Below are 15,466 nucleotides of genomic sequence, written 5' to 3' on the forward strand. Positions count from 1 at the left end.
GAAATTTCTCCTCATCTCGGTTCTAAGTGGCATACCCCATATCCTGAGACTGTGACCCCTGGTTGATTTGATTTATTTATTGATTTATTGATTTAGAGATACAGCACTGAAACAGGCCCTTCGGCCCACCAAGTCTGTGCCGACCATTAACCACCCATTTATACTAATCCTACACTAATCCCATATTCCTACCACATCCTCACCTGTCCCTGGGGTTCTGGACTCCCCAGCCATCGGGAACATCCTCCCTGCATCTAGGCTGTCTAGTCCTGTTGGAATTTTATAGGTTTCTATGAGATCCCCTCTCATTCTTCTAAACTCTAGTGAATATAGGCCTAGTCGACCCAATCTCTCCTCATACATCAATCCTGCCATCCCAGGAATCAGCCTAGTAAATCTTCTTTACACTCCCTCCGTGGCAAGAACATCCTTCCTCAGATAAGGAGACCAAAACTGCACACAGTACTCCAGATGTGGTCTCACCAAGGCCCTGTATAACTGCAGTAAGACATTCTTGCTCCTGTACTCAAATCCTCTTGCAAGGAAGGGCAACATACCATTCACCTTCCTAACTGCTTGCTGCATCTGAATGCTTGCTTTCAGTGACTGGTGTACAAGGACACCCAGATCTTGTTGCACCTCCCCCTTTCCCAATCTGTCACCATTCAGATAATAATCTGCCTTTCTGTTTTCACAACCTAAATGGATAACCTCACACTTATCCGCATTATACTGCATGTGCCATGCATTTGCCCACTCACCCAAGTGACTGCTGCATGCTGGCCAGAAAGTTCTCCTGAATGCACGTCAAGAATTTTGTTCCCTCAATGCCTTTCACACTAAAACTATCCCAGTTAATGTCGGGGTAGTTAAAATCCCCGACTATTACTGCACTATTGTTTTTGCACCTCTCAGAGATTTACCTATATATTTGCTCTTCTATCTCCCTCTGACTGTTTTGGGGGTCTATAGTACACTCCGAGTCGTGTGACTGCCCCTTTTTAGTTTCTTGGCACAATCCATATGGCCTCATTTGATGATCCTTCTAATGGTGCAGCTGTACAGAACTTTAGTTAGGCCACACTTAGAATATTGCGTGCAATTCTGGTCGCCACACTACCAGAAGGACGTGGAGGCTTTGGAGAGGTTTACCAGGATGTTGCCTGGTCTGGAGGGCATTAGCTATGAGGAGAGGTTGAATAAACTCGGATTGTTTTCACTGGAACAACGGAGGTGGAGGGGTGACATGATAGAGGTTTACAAAGTTATGAGCGGCATGGACAGAGTGGATAGTCAGAAGCTTTTTCCCAGGGTGGAAGAGTCAGTTACTAGGGGACATAGGTTTAAGGTGAGAGGGGCAAAGTTTAGAGGGGATGTGCGAGGCAAGTTCTTTACACAGAGGGTGGTGAGTGCCTGGAATTTGCTGCCGGGCGTTTAAGAGGCATCTTGACAAATACATGAATAGGATGGGAATAGAGGGATACGGTCCCCGGAAGTGCAGAAGGTTTTAGTTTCGGCAGGCATCAAGATCGGCGCAGGCTTGGAGGGCCGAATGGCCTGTTCCTGTGCTGTACTGTTCTTCGTTCTTTGTTTGTTCATATCATCCCTCCTCACAGCTGTAATTGTTTCTTTGACCAAAATTGCCACCCCCTCCTTTTTTATCCCCCTCGCTATCATGTCTGAAAACCCTCTCTGTCTCTCTCTCTCTCTCTGTCCCCCTCTGTCTCTTTCTCTGTCCGTCCCTCTCTCTCTGTTCCTCCCCCCTCGCCCCCCTCTCTCTGTGCCCTCTCTCTGTCCCTCTCTCTCTATCTCTGATCCCACCACTCTGTCTGTCTCTCTCCCTTTCTCTTTGTTTCGCCCCGCCATCTCTCTGTCTTGACAGTTGCAGAGAGCAAGGATGAAGAACTGCCCAGTACAGTGTACATCCATGGGCTGGATAGAAACCTTTGGCGGGCCGGATCCTGGCTCGTAGGCCGTATGTTAGACAAACCTACGATATACCGTCCTCCAATCTGAAAAACAATCGTTCACCACTACTCTGTTTCCTGTCATTCAGCCAATTTTGTATCCATGTTGCCACTGTCCCTTTTATTCCACTGGCTCTAACTTTGCTGACAAGCCTGTTATGTGGCACTTTCTCAAATGTCTTTTTGAAGTCCATGTACACCACACTAACTGCATTACCCTCATCAACTCTCTCTGTTACTTCATCAAAAAATTCTTCTTGAACCGCTGCAGTCCCTGTGGTGAAGGTACTCCCACAGTGCTGACAGGGAGGGAGTTCCAGGATTTTGACTCCAGTAACAGTGAACAAACTTTGGAGGTGATGGTGTTCTTGCAACACTGCTGCTCTTGTCCATCTCTGTGGTGGAGTATTGGTGCTGCTGTAGTGATGATGTGGCTTCTGATCAATAGTGATTTTTAAAAAAAGAAAATACTCATCAGGTGAGCGGGGTTATTGTGTAAGTGGAAACGATCGCTGGGGCTGTGGCAGAGATTTTTGTATCATCGTTAGCCACGGGTGAGGTACCGGAAGACTGGAGGATAGCTAATGTTGTGCCTTTATTTAAGAAGGGCAGCAGGGATAAGCCAGGGAACTACAGGCCGGTGAGCCTTCCATCAGCGGTGGGAAAGTTATTGGAAGGGATTCTGAGAGACAGGATTTATATGCATCTGGAAAGGCAAGGTCTGATTAGGGATGGTCAGCATGGCTTTGTGCGTGGGAAATCATGTCTCACGTATTTGATTGAGTTTTTTGAGGAGGTGACCAAGAGGATTGACGAGGGCAGGGCAATGGACGTTGTCTACATGGACTTTAGCAAGGCCTTTGACAAGGTCCCGCATGGTTGGCTGGTCCAGAAGGTTCGAACACATGGGATCCAGGGTGAGCTAGCAAATTGGATACAAAATTGGCTTGGTGAAAGGAGGCAGAGGGTGGTAGTGGAGGGTTGTTTTTCAGATTGGAGGCCGGTGACCAGTGGTGTGCCGCAGGGATCGATGCTGGGCCCTCTGTTGTTTGTCATATATATTAATGACTTGGATGTGAATGTAAAGGGCATGATTAGTAAGTTTCAGATGACGCCAAAATTGGTGGTATAGTGGACAGTGAAGAAGGTTGTCTAAGGTTACAACAGGATATAGATCAACTGGGAAAGTGGGCAAGAGAGTGGCAAATGAAATTTAACGCAGACAAGTGTGAAGTGATGCATTTTGGGAAGTTAAACCAGGGCAGGACATATATAGTGAATGGCAGGGCCCTGGGGAGTGTTTTTGAGCAGAGAGACTTTGGGGTGCAAGTACATAGTTCCCTGAAAGTGGCAACACAGGTAGACAGGGTGGTGAAGAAGGCGTATGGCATGCTTGCCTTCATCGGCCGAGGCATTGAGTACAAGAGTTGAGACGTCATGTTACAGTTGTACATAACGTTGGTTCGGCCGCATTTGGAGTACTGTGTGCAGTTCTGGTCGCCGCAATACAGGAAAGATGTGATTAAGCTAGAGAGGGTGCAGAAAAGATTCACAAGGATGTTGCCTGGTTTGGAGGGCTTGAGTTATAAAGAGAGATTGGACAGGCTGGATCTGTTTTCCCTGAAGCGAAGGAGGCTGAGAGGGGACATGATAGAGGTATATAAAATGATGCGAGGCATAGATAGGGTAGATAGCCAGAGTCTGTTTTCCATGGTCGGGGTGACTAAAACTAGAGGGCATAGATTTAAGGTGAGAGGGAGGAGGTTTAAAGGGGATCAAAGGGGTACTTGAATGAGCAAGGCATAGAGGGATATGGAATTAATGCAGGCAGGTGGGATTAGTATAGATAGGCATTATGGTCGGCATGGACGCGGTGGGCCGAAGGGCCTGTTTCTATGCTGTACGACTCTATGATTCTATGACTGTAAAAGTATGTTGACTTTTTAAAGCACAAAGTGATGTCCCTAGAACATCGCATCCTGAAATATCTGCTCAAAGACTTGATGCTGGATTAAATTGTACATCACCAATATATGCTTAAAACGAAGAGTAAAAAGTGGGAAATGAGAATGGAATTGCGGAAATGATACTATCAGGATGTTATACACTTCACTGTTTTAAATTTGATCCTTCACCAAACTATAAAGTCGCATTAATATTCACAACAGGCTGAAGAAACAATTCATGACAACCGAACACAGGGCCCAGTACTGCATTTGAAATCACCTGCCTTCTCAGTGCTTATTCAAACGTTTGCAGGAGTGGATTGTACCTCGATGTCAGCTGTGTCCCTCTCTGTTGGGAGCACACTCACCTCTGAGTCACAAGGGTTCGGCTTCATAGTCCCATTCCAGTGTTTGAGCACAAAAATCCAGGCTGACACTCCAGTGCTGTACTGCACTATCGGAGGTGCTGCCTTTTGGATGAGATGTGAAACTGAGGCCCTAACTGTCTGCTAAATTGGATGTAAAAGATCTCATAGCACTATTTTGAAGAAGAGCAGAGGAGTTTGACCCCGCCTATTTATCCCTCAATCAACATCACAAAAAACAGATTATCTGGTCATTATCACATTGTTGTTTGTGGGAATTTTTTGTGCATATTCTGGCTCCACATAAAAAGTACTTCATTCACTGTAAAGCGCTTTGAAATGTCCCGTGGTTGTGAAAGGCACTATATAAATGCAAGTCTTTTTTTTACATTTGAGGGAAGTGAATTAAACACATTTTATTTTTGCTGTTAACAGAAGGAGATCATACTTCAAGAAGATTTCCAAGCAGGCATCAGCATTACACACAAGCAAAAGCTTCTCGTCTGCCTTGCAGCAGTCCTTACCGTCCAGTGAAAGTGTTCCAGGATCACCCACTCACAGTCTGTCCCCAGGACCAGCAACTCCCTGTCAAAGTCCTGCTCTGGAGTTCCAATCAGGTGACTACCAATTTTTCTGTGGTTCCTGTACTTGTCTCATAGTTGATTGTGCAGCAAACTGTGTTATATTTTGGAATGGTAAATGCATGTTTCTTTCTCTCTTACTATCTCTGGGTTCTTGCTAGTTAACCCGAGTTACTAAGTTGGCTTGACATCAATAGAGATCTAGTTGCTGTTTCAATTTTAGGTTTAAAAAGCAAACATAGAGAGAGAGATTAGTAAAGGTCTACAGTGAAACTAACTCTCTCTTTCTTACAGGAACTAACTCACCTCAAAGCATCTCCCCTGGACCCAGCACTCCAAGCTCACCAGGTGGGAACATCAGGCCCTGCACTCTCCATGGATTGGCCCCCAAGCCCAGCAGCCAACGTTACAAGACTGGGCGTCGGAAATCTATCAACAGCATCCCACCCTCCCCTCTTGCATGCACACCATCACCAACACCGCAACTGCCCTCGCCGCACCGCTCTCCCTCTCCTTTATCATGTTACTCAAAGAATATCCAGTCATACCCTGGCAAGATGCTGTCACCTCCAACCACAGTTAGACAGTCAATTCGGCCTCGCACTGGAGATTCACCACGATCGCCACTGCTGAAACGTGTGCAGTCAGCAGAGAAATTGTCAGTTGCATATCTTGCAGACAAGAAACAATGTGGCTCAGGAAAACATGCAGAAATGTCTCCAGGTGAAGGAATAAATAAAACTTTGCAGAAAGATTCTCAAAGTCTGGTTGAGGCAGGTGAGGCCCAAGCTTTATCTGACAGGCAGGGTTCAGGAGAGAACATACACTGTGTTCATGTAGGAACTCCAAGGCTAAAAGAGTGGACAGTGGAGAGACATGACAGAGATCGAGATATAGTCGTAATGAGAAAGCTAAATTGGTCAGAACGGCGTGATTCATTTAAGAAACAAGAAGCAGTTCAGGAATTGAGCTTTGATGAACCTGATGTGACACTGGCTGCTGTTAAATGGGAAAGAACAAGGAAAGAGAGAGCCAGTGGCGAGAAAGAAGGAGCGGATGCAGTTGAGGAGAAATGTTCTCAGTATAAAGCAGCATGGGTAGAGGAAGGGTTCGATTCTGAATCAGTGCCTGAGCCAGCTGCAGATAAATACTCTGATTTTAAAGAGGCCAACAGCTGGAAATCACACTCAGTGCCACAAATTGAAGTTCATAGGTCAGATGTTGAAAGTCATAAAAGGGGAGCTGTGGAGTGGGAATGCCAGGTGACCTATCCCATTCAAGGCTTGTGTCAAGACCCCTTTAGACACTTGGTAGCAACAGGAGGTGTAGAAATCAACCCCTCTAGCAAACGATGGGAACCGATTCAGAAGCCGAAGGGACAAGAGCTGCGGTCTGAGGTGGAAATGATAACAACATCAACAGTTGTGTCATTGAGTCCTCTACATCACCCACATCACTCAGATTTACAGCAGTGTCATGTAAAAGGTCAAAGTACCTTGGTAACAGATGAAAGTCTAACACAAATTGGGCTAATATTAGGTGCCTGTGAATCTGAACCTCACAGAAAAGAGGCACCTACACACAGGAGAGAGAATGGGGCATGCATAGACACTGAAACACTGCAAACCCAGTCTGAAAAACAGGAAGCAAGCAAGGACAATACACTGATATCAGACTCTCCAACCAGGAAATCAACAAGGAATCGCAAGAAAGGAAGAGTTAAAGACTGAGCCACAGTGTTACCACACCAGAACAATCAGGAAACATTACAGTCAGTGTTGGCTAAATTGTATATGTGTTTGGAGGGATTGGAGGCACAGTGAAGGGAGAGGTGCTGGAATATGTTTTTTTTAAAACGCCTTTTATGATATAAAAATGTCAAGTTTAGTAATACAGCAAAACACATTTACCTGGAAAATCACCAAATGGTGCTGTCACAGAAACTGGATTCAATACATCAGAACAGGACTGAGTCACAGCTACTAATGTAACAGAATAAGACATTTTAAAATGCAGCAGGTTATAGAAAGCACAAAGTTTGACAGCAGTGTTTGATACACTGTAGGGACAGGACTATTGAAAGTGTTTACAACCAAGGATGTAACATTATGAGAACTAAAAAAGTCAACCTAATTCTCATTAATTTTTGTACATATGCACCTTGACAAAGCAGTTTGATAATTCAACTAAGAAACTGTGTCCAGTTATTAAAAGTGATCACTTAAAGCTGGTTCACTATAGCATGGTGAAGTGAAGGCTGTCTGAGGCCAATGCTATGTGATTGGTCTACTATGAAACCCATCGACAACCTGAAAATAAAACAGACAGCAGCTGAACATTTTATGGCAGAGCTTTCAATATTTCTGATCCTAATTAAAGGTTCGGTTGCATTTTGACCTTGTTACAAACTTGGGAAATGAAATGTTAGTGGTTGAGATCAGTTGCACTTTAGGAGCTAAACTCTGTATCTAACCCCGTGCTGTACCTGTCCTGGGAGTGTTTGATGGGGACAGTGCAGAGGGAGCTTTACTCTGTATCTAACCCCATGCTGTACCTGTCCTGGGAGTCTTTGATGGGACAGTGTAGAGGGAGCTTTACTCCGTATCTAACCCCGTACTGTACCTGTCCTGGGAGTCTTTGATGGGACAGTGTAGAGGGAGCTTTACTCTGTATCTAACCCCGTGCTGTACCTGTCCTGGGAGTGTTTGATGGGGACAGTGCAGAGGGAGCTTTACTCTGTATCTAACCCCGTTTTTTTTTTTTTTTTTACAGTGTAGAGGGAGCTTTACTCTGTATCTAACCCCCCGTACTGTACCTGTCCTGGGAGTGTTTGATGGGGACAGTGTAGAGGGAGCTTTACTCTGTATCTAACCCCCGTGCTGTACCTGTCCTGGGGAGTGTTTGATGGGACAGTGTAGAGGGAGCTTTACTCTGTATCTAACCCCCGTACTGTACCTGTCCTGGGGAGTGTTTGATGGGGACAGTGTAGAGGGAGTTTTACTCTGTATCTAACCTGTTTTTTTTTCAGCACCTCCAATCAGGCAGCAGCCAACCTCCTTCTGTACCTGCCCTGGAAGTGTTTGCTAGGACAGTGTAGAGGGAGCATTACTCTGTATCTAACCCTGTTTTTTTTTTTTCTTTTTTTATCTAAACCCCATTTTTTTTCCCCTTTTTTTTTCTATAAGGTGGCCTTTATACCCCAGACCCTTTTATATTTTTCACATCGAGGGGGCCTTTATTCCTCAGGCCCCCTTTATATACATATTTACAGTTTTAAAATAATTTTATTAAAACCAGATAAATAAACAAAAAAAAACTCAAATTAAAATGCCATTCTCGGCGTCAACGATGCACTCCAGTCCCTGCGGTGCCCACCGGTCGCGGAAGGCCTCAAGCGTACCGTCGGACACCGCATGCTCCTTCTCCAGGGACATCCGGGCGCGAACGTAACCGCGGAAGAGGGGCAGGCAATCGGGGAGGACGGACCCCCCGACGGCCCGCAACCTGGACCTGTGAATTGCCACCTTGGCCAGGCCCAGGAGCAGACCGACGAGGAGATCCACCTCCCGGCCCAAGCCCCTCCGCACCGGGTGCCCAAAGATCAGGAGCGTGGGACTGAAGTGCAGCCAGAATTTGAGGAGCAGCCCCTTCAGATAGTATCTAACCCCCGTGCTGTACCTGTTCTGGGAGTGTTTGATGGGGACAGTGTAGAGGGAGCTCTACTCTGTATCTAACCCCGTGCTGTACCTGTCCTGGGAGTGTTTGATGGGCAGTGTAGAGGGAGCTTTACTCTGTATCTAACCCCGTGCTGTACCTGTCCTGGGAGTGTTTGATGGGGACAGTGTAGAGGGAGCTTTACTCTGTATCTAACCTCCGTGCTGTACCTGTCCTGGGAGTGTTTGATGGGGACAGTGTAGAGGGAGCTTTACTCTGTATCTAACCCCGTTTTTTTTTCAGTGTAGAGGGAGCTTTACTCTGTATATAACCTGTTTTTTTTTCAGCACCTCCAATCAGGCAGCAGCCAACCTCCTTCTGTACCTGCCCTGGAAGTGTTTGCTAGGACAGTGTAGAGGGAGCATTACTCTGTATCTAACCCCGTTTTTTTTTTTTTTTTTCTTTTTTTTTTTCTTTTTTTTTATCTAACCCCCGTTTTTTTTTTTTTTTCACAAGGTGACCTTTATACCCCAGGCCCCTTTTATATTTTTCACATCGAGGGGGCCTTTATCCCTCAGGCCCCCTTTATGTACATATTTACAGTTTTAAAATAACTTTATTAAAACAGATAAATAAACAAAAAAACTCAAATTAAAATGCCATTCTCGGCGTCGACGATGCACTCCAGTCCCTGCGGTGCCCACCGGTCGCGGAAGGCCTCAGGCGTACCGGCTGACACCGCATGCTCCTTTTCCAGGGACACCCGGGCGCGAACGTAACCGCGGAAGAGGGGCAGGCAATCGGGGAGGACGGACCCCCCGACGGCCCGCAACCTGGACCTGTGAATTGCCACCTTAGCCAGGCCCAGGAGCAGACCGACGAGGAGATCCACCTCCCGGCCCAAGCCCCTCCGCACCGGGTGCCCAAAGATCAGGAGCGTGGGACTGAAGTGCAGCCAGAATTTGAGGAGCAGCCCCTTCAGATAGTATCTAACCCCCGTGCTGTACCTGTTCTGGGAGTGTTTGATGGGGACAGTGTAGAGGGAGCTCTACTCTGTATCTAACCCCGTGCTGTACCTGTCCTGGGAGTGTTTGATGGGCAGTGTAGAGGGAGCTTTACTCTGTATCTAACCCTGTTTTTTTTTCATGACAAGGGGGCCTTTATTCCTCAGGCCCCCTTTATATACATATTTACATTTTTAAAATAACGTTATTAAAAACAGAAAAATAACAAAAAACTCAAATTAAAATGCCATTCTCGGCGTCGATGATGCACTCCAGTCCCTGCGGTGCCCACCGGTCGCGGAAGGCCTCACGCGTACTGGCGGACACCGCAAGCTCCTTCTCCAGGGTTGTACCTGTCCTGGGAGTGTTTGATGGGGCTAATTAAAGATGCCTTGCCATTAAAGGGGCAAACAGATCTGCCAAGCAACGGTGCCAAAACCAGCTTGTCCTTCACCTTCATGCACAGTTCTTCACACCAATTTATTGCCATCTTATTCTGGGGCCTTGCTGTAGTGAAGCCAAAGAATTGTCTAAGTGAACTGCATGCAGCATTTATTTTGTCTGTTGTGCTGTGTAAATGTTGCACTTTGAGTTGGTGAGTGCTGCCCTTTGGGTTTGTACTTTTTTTCAAATATGTGATACCTAACCTCAGACTTTGACCGTAATTTCCTTGTGCAATGAGTAAGTGTGTTGGCTGATTGTTGGTTGTCCAATGTTGGGGTTCTAAGTCCAGACTAACTATTGCCCATTTTAAGCTTCCTTCTGTGCAAGCTGTGCCGTGGGTCTCTTAAATTGTGTGTCTTTTCTATTGAGTTATTGCAGAAAGCCCACACTGCATTCCCAGTCAGTAACACCCAGATCTGCAGCAATGTGCTGCTTTTATCCCTGTGCTAATACAGGTGCTAACTAGCTTACAGTTCATGTGGAGAATTAGACAAACCATTGAGCTAGTCAAGACTTAATTGGCTATAAAGCCAGCAATGGCTGAGTTAACAGACTACATCTTTCCCAAAAAAAACTCTGATAACCATAACTATACCATTAACCTGCAAATATGACATCAACAACAATTTCTAGGTTATATCTCAAATAATTCTTCCAACTGTAATGAAACACAGAATTAAACGAAGCTTATTGAGAGTTCCTGTCTTGTGAGTGCTCTGGTCCAAAATGCTGTATCTGGTGGAACAAATCCGTCAGTCAGTGCCAAGAGAAAACAATTCTTCCCAATTCTGATCCTGTAACTTAAATTGTTCCCAATGTTTGACAAGGTGCAGTGGTCCCATGCTTTGAATTGTGACACAGATAGATTCAGTAAAGAATGGAATGCCATAACAAAGTGGCAGACTGTGTTTGTGCATTTTCTCATTGGTTTAATATTCAACTTTTATACTTTCCATGTGTTGGATTTTGTCTAATTGTTTCTCTGTAACAGTTTTTAATAAAGGACTTTGCCTTCTTATCATCTTCTGCTTCTATATTAAATGTATAGTAACTAGAGAGGTCATGTGACTAGAAGATAAGTCCGGGAATGTCAGCCACCTCACTAACTCTATCCTAATCCTCCATTTCTCTGGGAGCAGACTGTCTGTCCATGTCTTGATGGGTGCGGCCTGAGAGACACCCATAAAATAAAGGCCTGCTCGGGTCTGCAAAAAAATCCCGACCTGGCCCAAGTCCTTCCATTTGTTCCCTCGCCCGACCTGACCCGACCATCAGTTAACTTACCTTCCGTTTTTCACTTTGTTGCTAATCTGCACAAGCTTAAAATAACTGTAACAAAACCACCTTTCCAGTCAAAAAATTAAATTAACATTGGAGCCACTTACCTGTGATAGAGCATGTCCGACCCGAGCCCGAATGCCGGACCCAGAGGTGCAACCCGAACCGACCTGAACCCAACACATGTCGTCGGGTCCCATCGGGTGCGGGTCGGGTAGCAGGCCTTTACCATAAACTGAGAAAAACACAAGAAATTGTGGTGGAAGTATTAAGTTCAGAACTTGAGTACATATGCCTTTCACCATTATCTCACATCATTTAATCTCCCTTTTTCTATTCTATCACGGACCTTCCCTTTGTTCTTTCCTTCCTTCCACCCTTTCCCTACCACTTTTGCTTTAAACCTGTCACATTGCTAACTTTTTCCAGTTCTGATGAAAGGTTATCAACCTGAAACATTAACTCTGTTTCTCGCTCCACAGATGCTGCCAGACCTGCTGAGTATTTCCAGCATTTTCTGTTTTTGTTTGGGTTCAGAAAGGGGTCGGGCATGGGGAAACGGAGGCACTGGAGATATTGTTTTAATCATTCATGGGCATTTCTGGCAAGACCAGCATTTATTGCCCATCCCTAATTTGCCATTGAGAAGACGGTGGTGAGCTGCCTTCTTAAACCACTGCACTCCATGTGGGATAGTTACACCCACAGTGCTGTTAGGAAGGGAGTTCCAGGATTTTGACCCAGCGACAGTGAAGGGACGGCGATATAGTTCCAAGTCAGGATGGTGTGTGGCTTGGAGGGGAACTTGCAGATGGTGGTGTTCCCATGCATTTGCTGCCCTTGTCCTTCTAGGTGGTAGAGGTCGTGGGTTTGGAAAGTGCTGTCTAAGGAGCCTTGGTGCATTGCTGCAGTGCATCTTGTAGCTGATACACACTGCTGCCACTGTGCGTCAGTGGTGGAGAGAGTGAGTGTTTGTAGATGGGGTGCCAATCAAGCAGGCTGCTTTGTCCTGGATGGTGTCGAGCTTCTTGGATGTTGTTGGAGCTGCACCCATCCAGGCAAGTGGAGAGTATTCCATCACACTCCTGACTTGTGCCTTGTAGATGGTGGACAGGCTTTGGGAAGTCAGGAGGTGAGTTACTCGCCTCAGGATTCCTAGCCTCTGACCTGCTCTTGTAGCCACGGTATTTATATGGCTACTCCAGTTCAGTTTCTGGTCAATGGTAACCCCCAGCATGGTGATAGTGGGAGATTCAGCGATTGTAATGCCATTGAATGTCAAGGGGAGATGGTTAGATTCTCTCTTGTTGGCATCCCATCCACAACCTTCAACATTCACTCCCTCCACCACCAACGCACAGTGGCAGCAGTGTGTACCATCTACAAGATACACTGCAGCAACGCACCAAGGCTCCTTAGACAGCACCTTCCAAACCCGCGGCCTCTACCAACTAGAAGGACAAGAGCAGATTCTCAAGGCAAAGGAATACATGATTAATGGGAAAATACTGAGAAGTGTAGAGGAAGTGAAGGATCTTGGAGTGAATATCCAGTGATCCCTGAAGGTAGCACGACAGGTCGAGAAGGTAGCTAAGAAGGCATATGGAATCCTTTCATTTATTAGCTGAGATATAGAATATAAGAGCAGGGAGGTTATACTGGAACTATATAACTCAATGGTTAGGCCATAACCTGAGTACTGTGTGCAGTTCTGGTCACCTCATTACAGAAAGGATGTAATTGCACTCAAGAGGGTACAGAGGAGATTTACAAGGACGTTGCCAGGACTGGAAAAATGCAGCTATGAGGAAAGATTGGATAGGCTGGGGTTGTTCTCATTGGAACAGAAAAGGCTGAGGGGAGATCTGATTGAAATGTACAAAATTTTGAGGGGCCTGGATAGAGTGGAAGTGAAGGGTCTATTCACCTTAGTAGAGAGGTCAGTGACTAGGGGGCATAGATTTAAAGTGATTGGTAGAAAAATTAGAGGGGAGGTGAGGAAAAACCTTTTCACCCAGAGGGTGGTGATGGTCTGGAACTCACTGCCTGTAAGGGTAGTTGAGGCAGAGACCCTCAACTCATTCAAAAGGAGTCTGGATATGCACCTTAAGTGCTGTAACCTGCAGGGCTACAGACCAAATGCTGGAAGGTGGGATTAGAATGGGTGGATCGTTCTTCGGCTGGCACAGACACGATGGGCCAAGTGGCCTCTTTCTGGGCCTTAAACTTTCTATGATTCTTCCTTCTTGGTATTTCTTCGCAGGTGAAGATTTTGGGAAGGTTGACCTCATTGGTTGCAGGCCCGCTGGTATCTAGCCAGGCCTACCGTGACCAGCATATTCTCCTACAAGTGAAGGTGTAGTCACTGCTGAGGCAAATGGACCTATCCTTCTCCTTGTCTCTTTCATGCTGGTACTTTGTTCAGTCTCAAAGGTGTCTGTAGCCCTCCTGATGTAGCATCTCCAGGCATCACGATCTATGGCCTGCGTCTCCCACTGGCGATGGTCGATGTGGCACAGAGAGAGGGACTTCTTCAGGGCGTTCTTGAAAAGTTTGCATGGGGCCCTTCTTTTCCTTTGACCAGTGGTCAGCTCTCGATACAACACAATCTGGCAGGCGACTGTTGTCCATCCGGGTAACATGACCCGCCCAATGCAGTGTTTTACAGGAGGACTGCCTCGATGTTGGCTGTTTCCAGGATTTCAATGTTTGTGATACGGTCCTGCCAGCGGACCTTGAGGATGCTGTGGAGGCAGCGCTGAAGGAAGCGCTCTAGAAGGTGTACATGACGGCGGTATAGGACCCATGACTCAGCGCCATACAGAAGGGTGGTGATGACTACGGCTTTGTACACTTTGAGTTTGGTCTGTGCTCTGAAGCTGTGGTTGTTCCACACACGTTTGTAGAGTCTGCCAAATGTACTGCTTGCTTTTGCGAGCCTATTGTCCACTTCCTTGTCCATGGTGGCATTAAACGAGATGACGCTCCCCAAATAAGTAAATTGCTTGACGGCATTCAGCTCGGTTCCCTCGATGACAATGCTTGGTGGTTTATATTCTTGTTGGGGTGCAGACTGATGCAGGACTTCAGTTTTCTTTAAACTGATTTTTAGTCTGAAGAGTTGTGCCGCCTTGGAAAAAACGTGTTGTTATATGTTGCAGGTATGACTGACTGTGGGCCAGGAGAGCACAGTCATTGGCGAAAAGAAGCTCATGGATGAGTTTTTCTTGTGTCTTTGTGTGAGCTTGAAGATGCCTGAGGTTGAAAAGGCCTCCTTCAGTCCAGAAGCGTACGTAAACTCCCTTCCATTACCTACTGCAGCACCATGCTGAATAAGATGGTGAATAGGGTCGGGGCCAGCACACATCCCTGCTTCATGCCATTGGAGATACGGAAGGGACTCGAGAGGTCGCTGGTTTGCTTGACTTGTCTGTACTGATTTTCATGAAACTGCTTCACCATAGCTAGGAACCTGGGTGGGAATCCAAGCTTTTCAAGGATTTTCCAAAATCTCTGCTCACAGTGTCAAATGCTTTGGTGAGGTCTATAAAAGTGATGCACATGCCTTTGTTTTGACACTTTCCTTGTAATTGTCTGAGTGCAAATACTATTTTTGTGGTGCCTCTGTTTGCTCTGAAACCACACTGACTCTCTGGGAGGTTTTCTTCCGCAATGGTAGGCACAAGCCTGTTCAGAAGTATTCTAGCCAGGATCTTCCCAGCAATAGAAAGGAGGGTGATCCCACAGTAGTTGGAGCAGTCTGATCTTTCTCCTTTGTTTTTGTACAAAGTGATGATAATGGTGCACGACGATCCCGTGGAATCCTGCCCTGTTCCCAGCAGGCCGTGAAAGACTCATGGAGCTTGGTGTATAGGGCAGGGCCACCATGCTGCAAGGCTTTGGGTGGAATTCCATTGGCTCCAGGGGCTTTCTTGCTCTTCATCTGGTCGATGGCGGTCACAGTTTCCTCCAGAGTTGGGCTCTCATTCAGTTCTTCTTTGATAGGCTGTTGTTGGATGCGATTGATGGCAGTATCATGCACTATGTATTTGGTGCTGAAGAGCGTTTCAAAGCGATCCAGGACTAACTCCTTATCAGTGTGTAGGGTCTTGCCATCGGCGCTCCAGAAGGGGTTTTGGGTATGATATGCTGGTCCATAGACAGATTTTAGTGCTTCATAAAAACTTCTTATGTCGTCAGTATCAGCGTACAGTTGAGTTTATTCCT

The 15,466-nt window shown here is 46.2% G+C and overlaps 1 protein-coding gene across 1 annotated transcript in view; it reads left to right on the forward strand.

Annotated features, from left to right (window-relative positions):
* LOC137351494 (microtubule-associated serine/threonine-protein kinase 3-like) overlaps positions 1–10,982 on the forward strand; it is a 307,891-nt gene extending 296,909 nt beyond the window's left edge. Inside the window, exons 15-16 of the mRNA XM_068015943.1 lie at positions 4,714–4,895; positions 5,154–10,982. Of these exons, the coding sequence (XP_067872044.1) occupies positions 4,714–4,895; positions 5,154–6,589 (1,618 nt within the window). The 3' untranslated portion in view covers positions 6,590–10,982. The remainder of the gene's footprint in view (positions 1–4,713; positions 4,896–5,153) is intronic.
* Positions 10,983–15,466: the final 4,484 nt, after the last annotated feature.

This window comes from Heterodontus francisci, chromosome 36 (genome assembly GCF_036365525.1).
Source record: "Heterodontus francisci isolate sHetFra1 chromosome 36, sHetFra1.hap1, whole genome shotgun sequence".
In the NCBI taxonomy this organism is placed as follows: Eukaryota; Metazoa; Chordata; class Chondrichthyes; order Heterodontiformes; family Heterodontidae; genus Heterodontus; species Heterodontus francisci.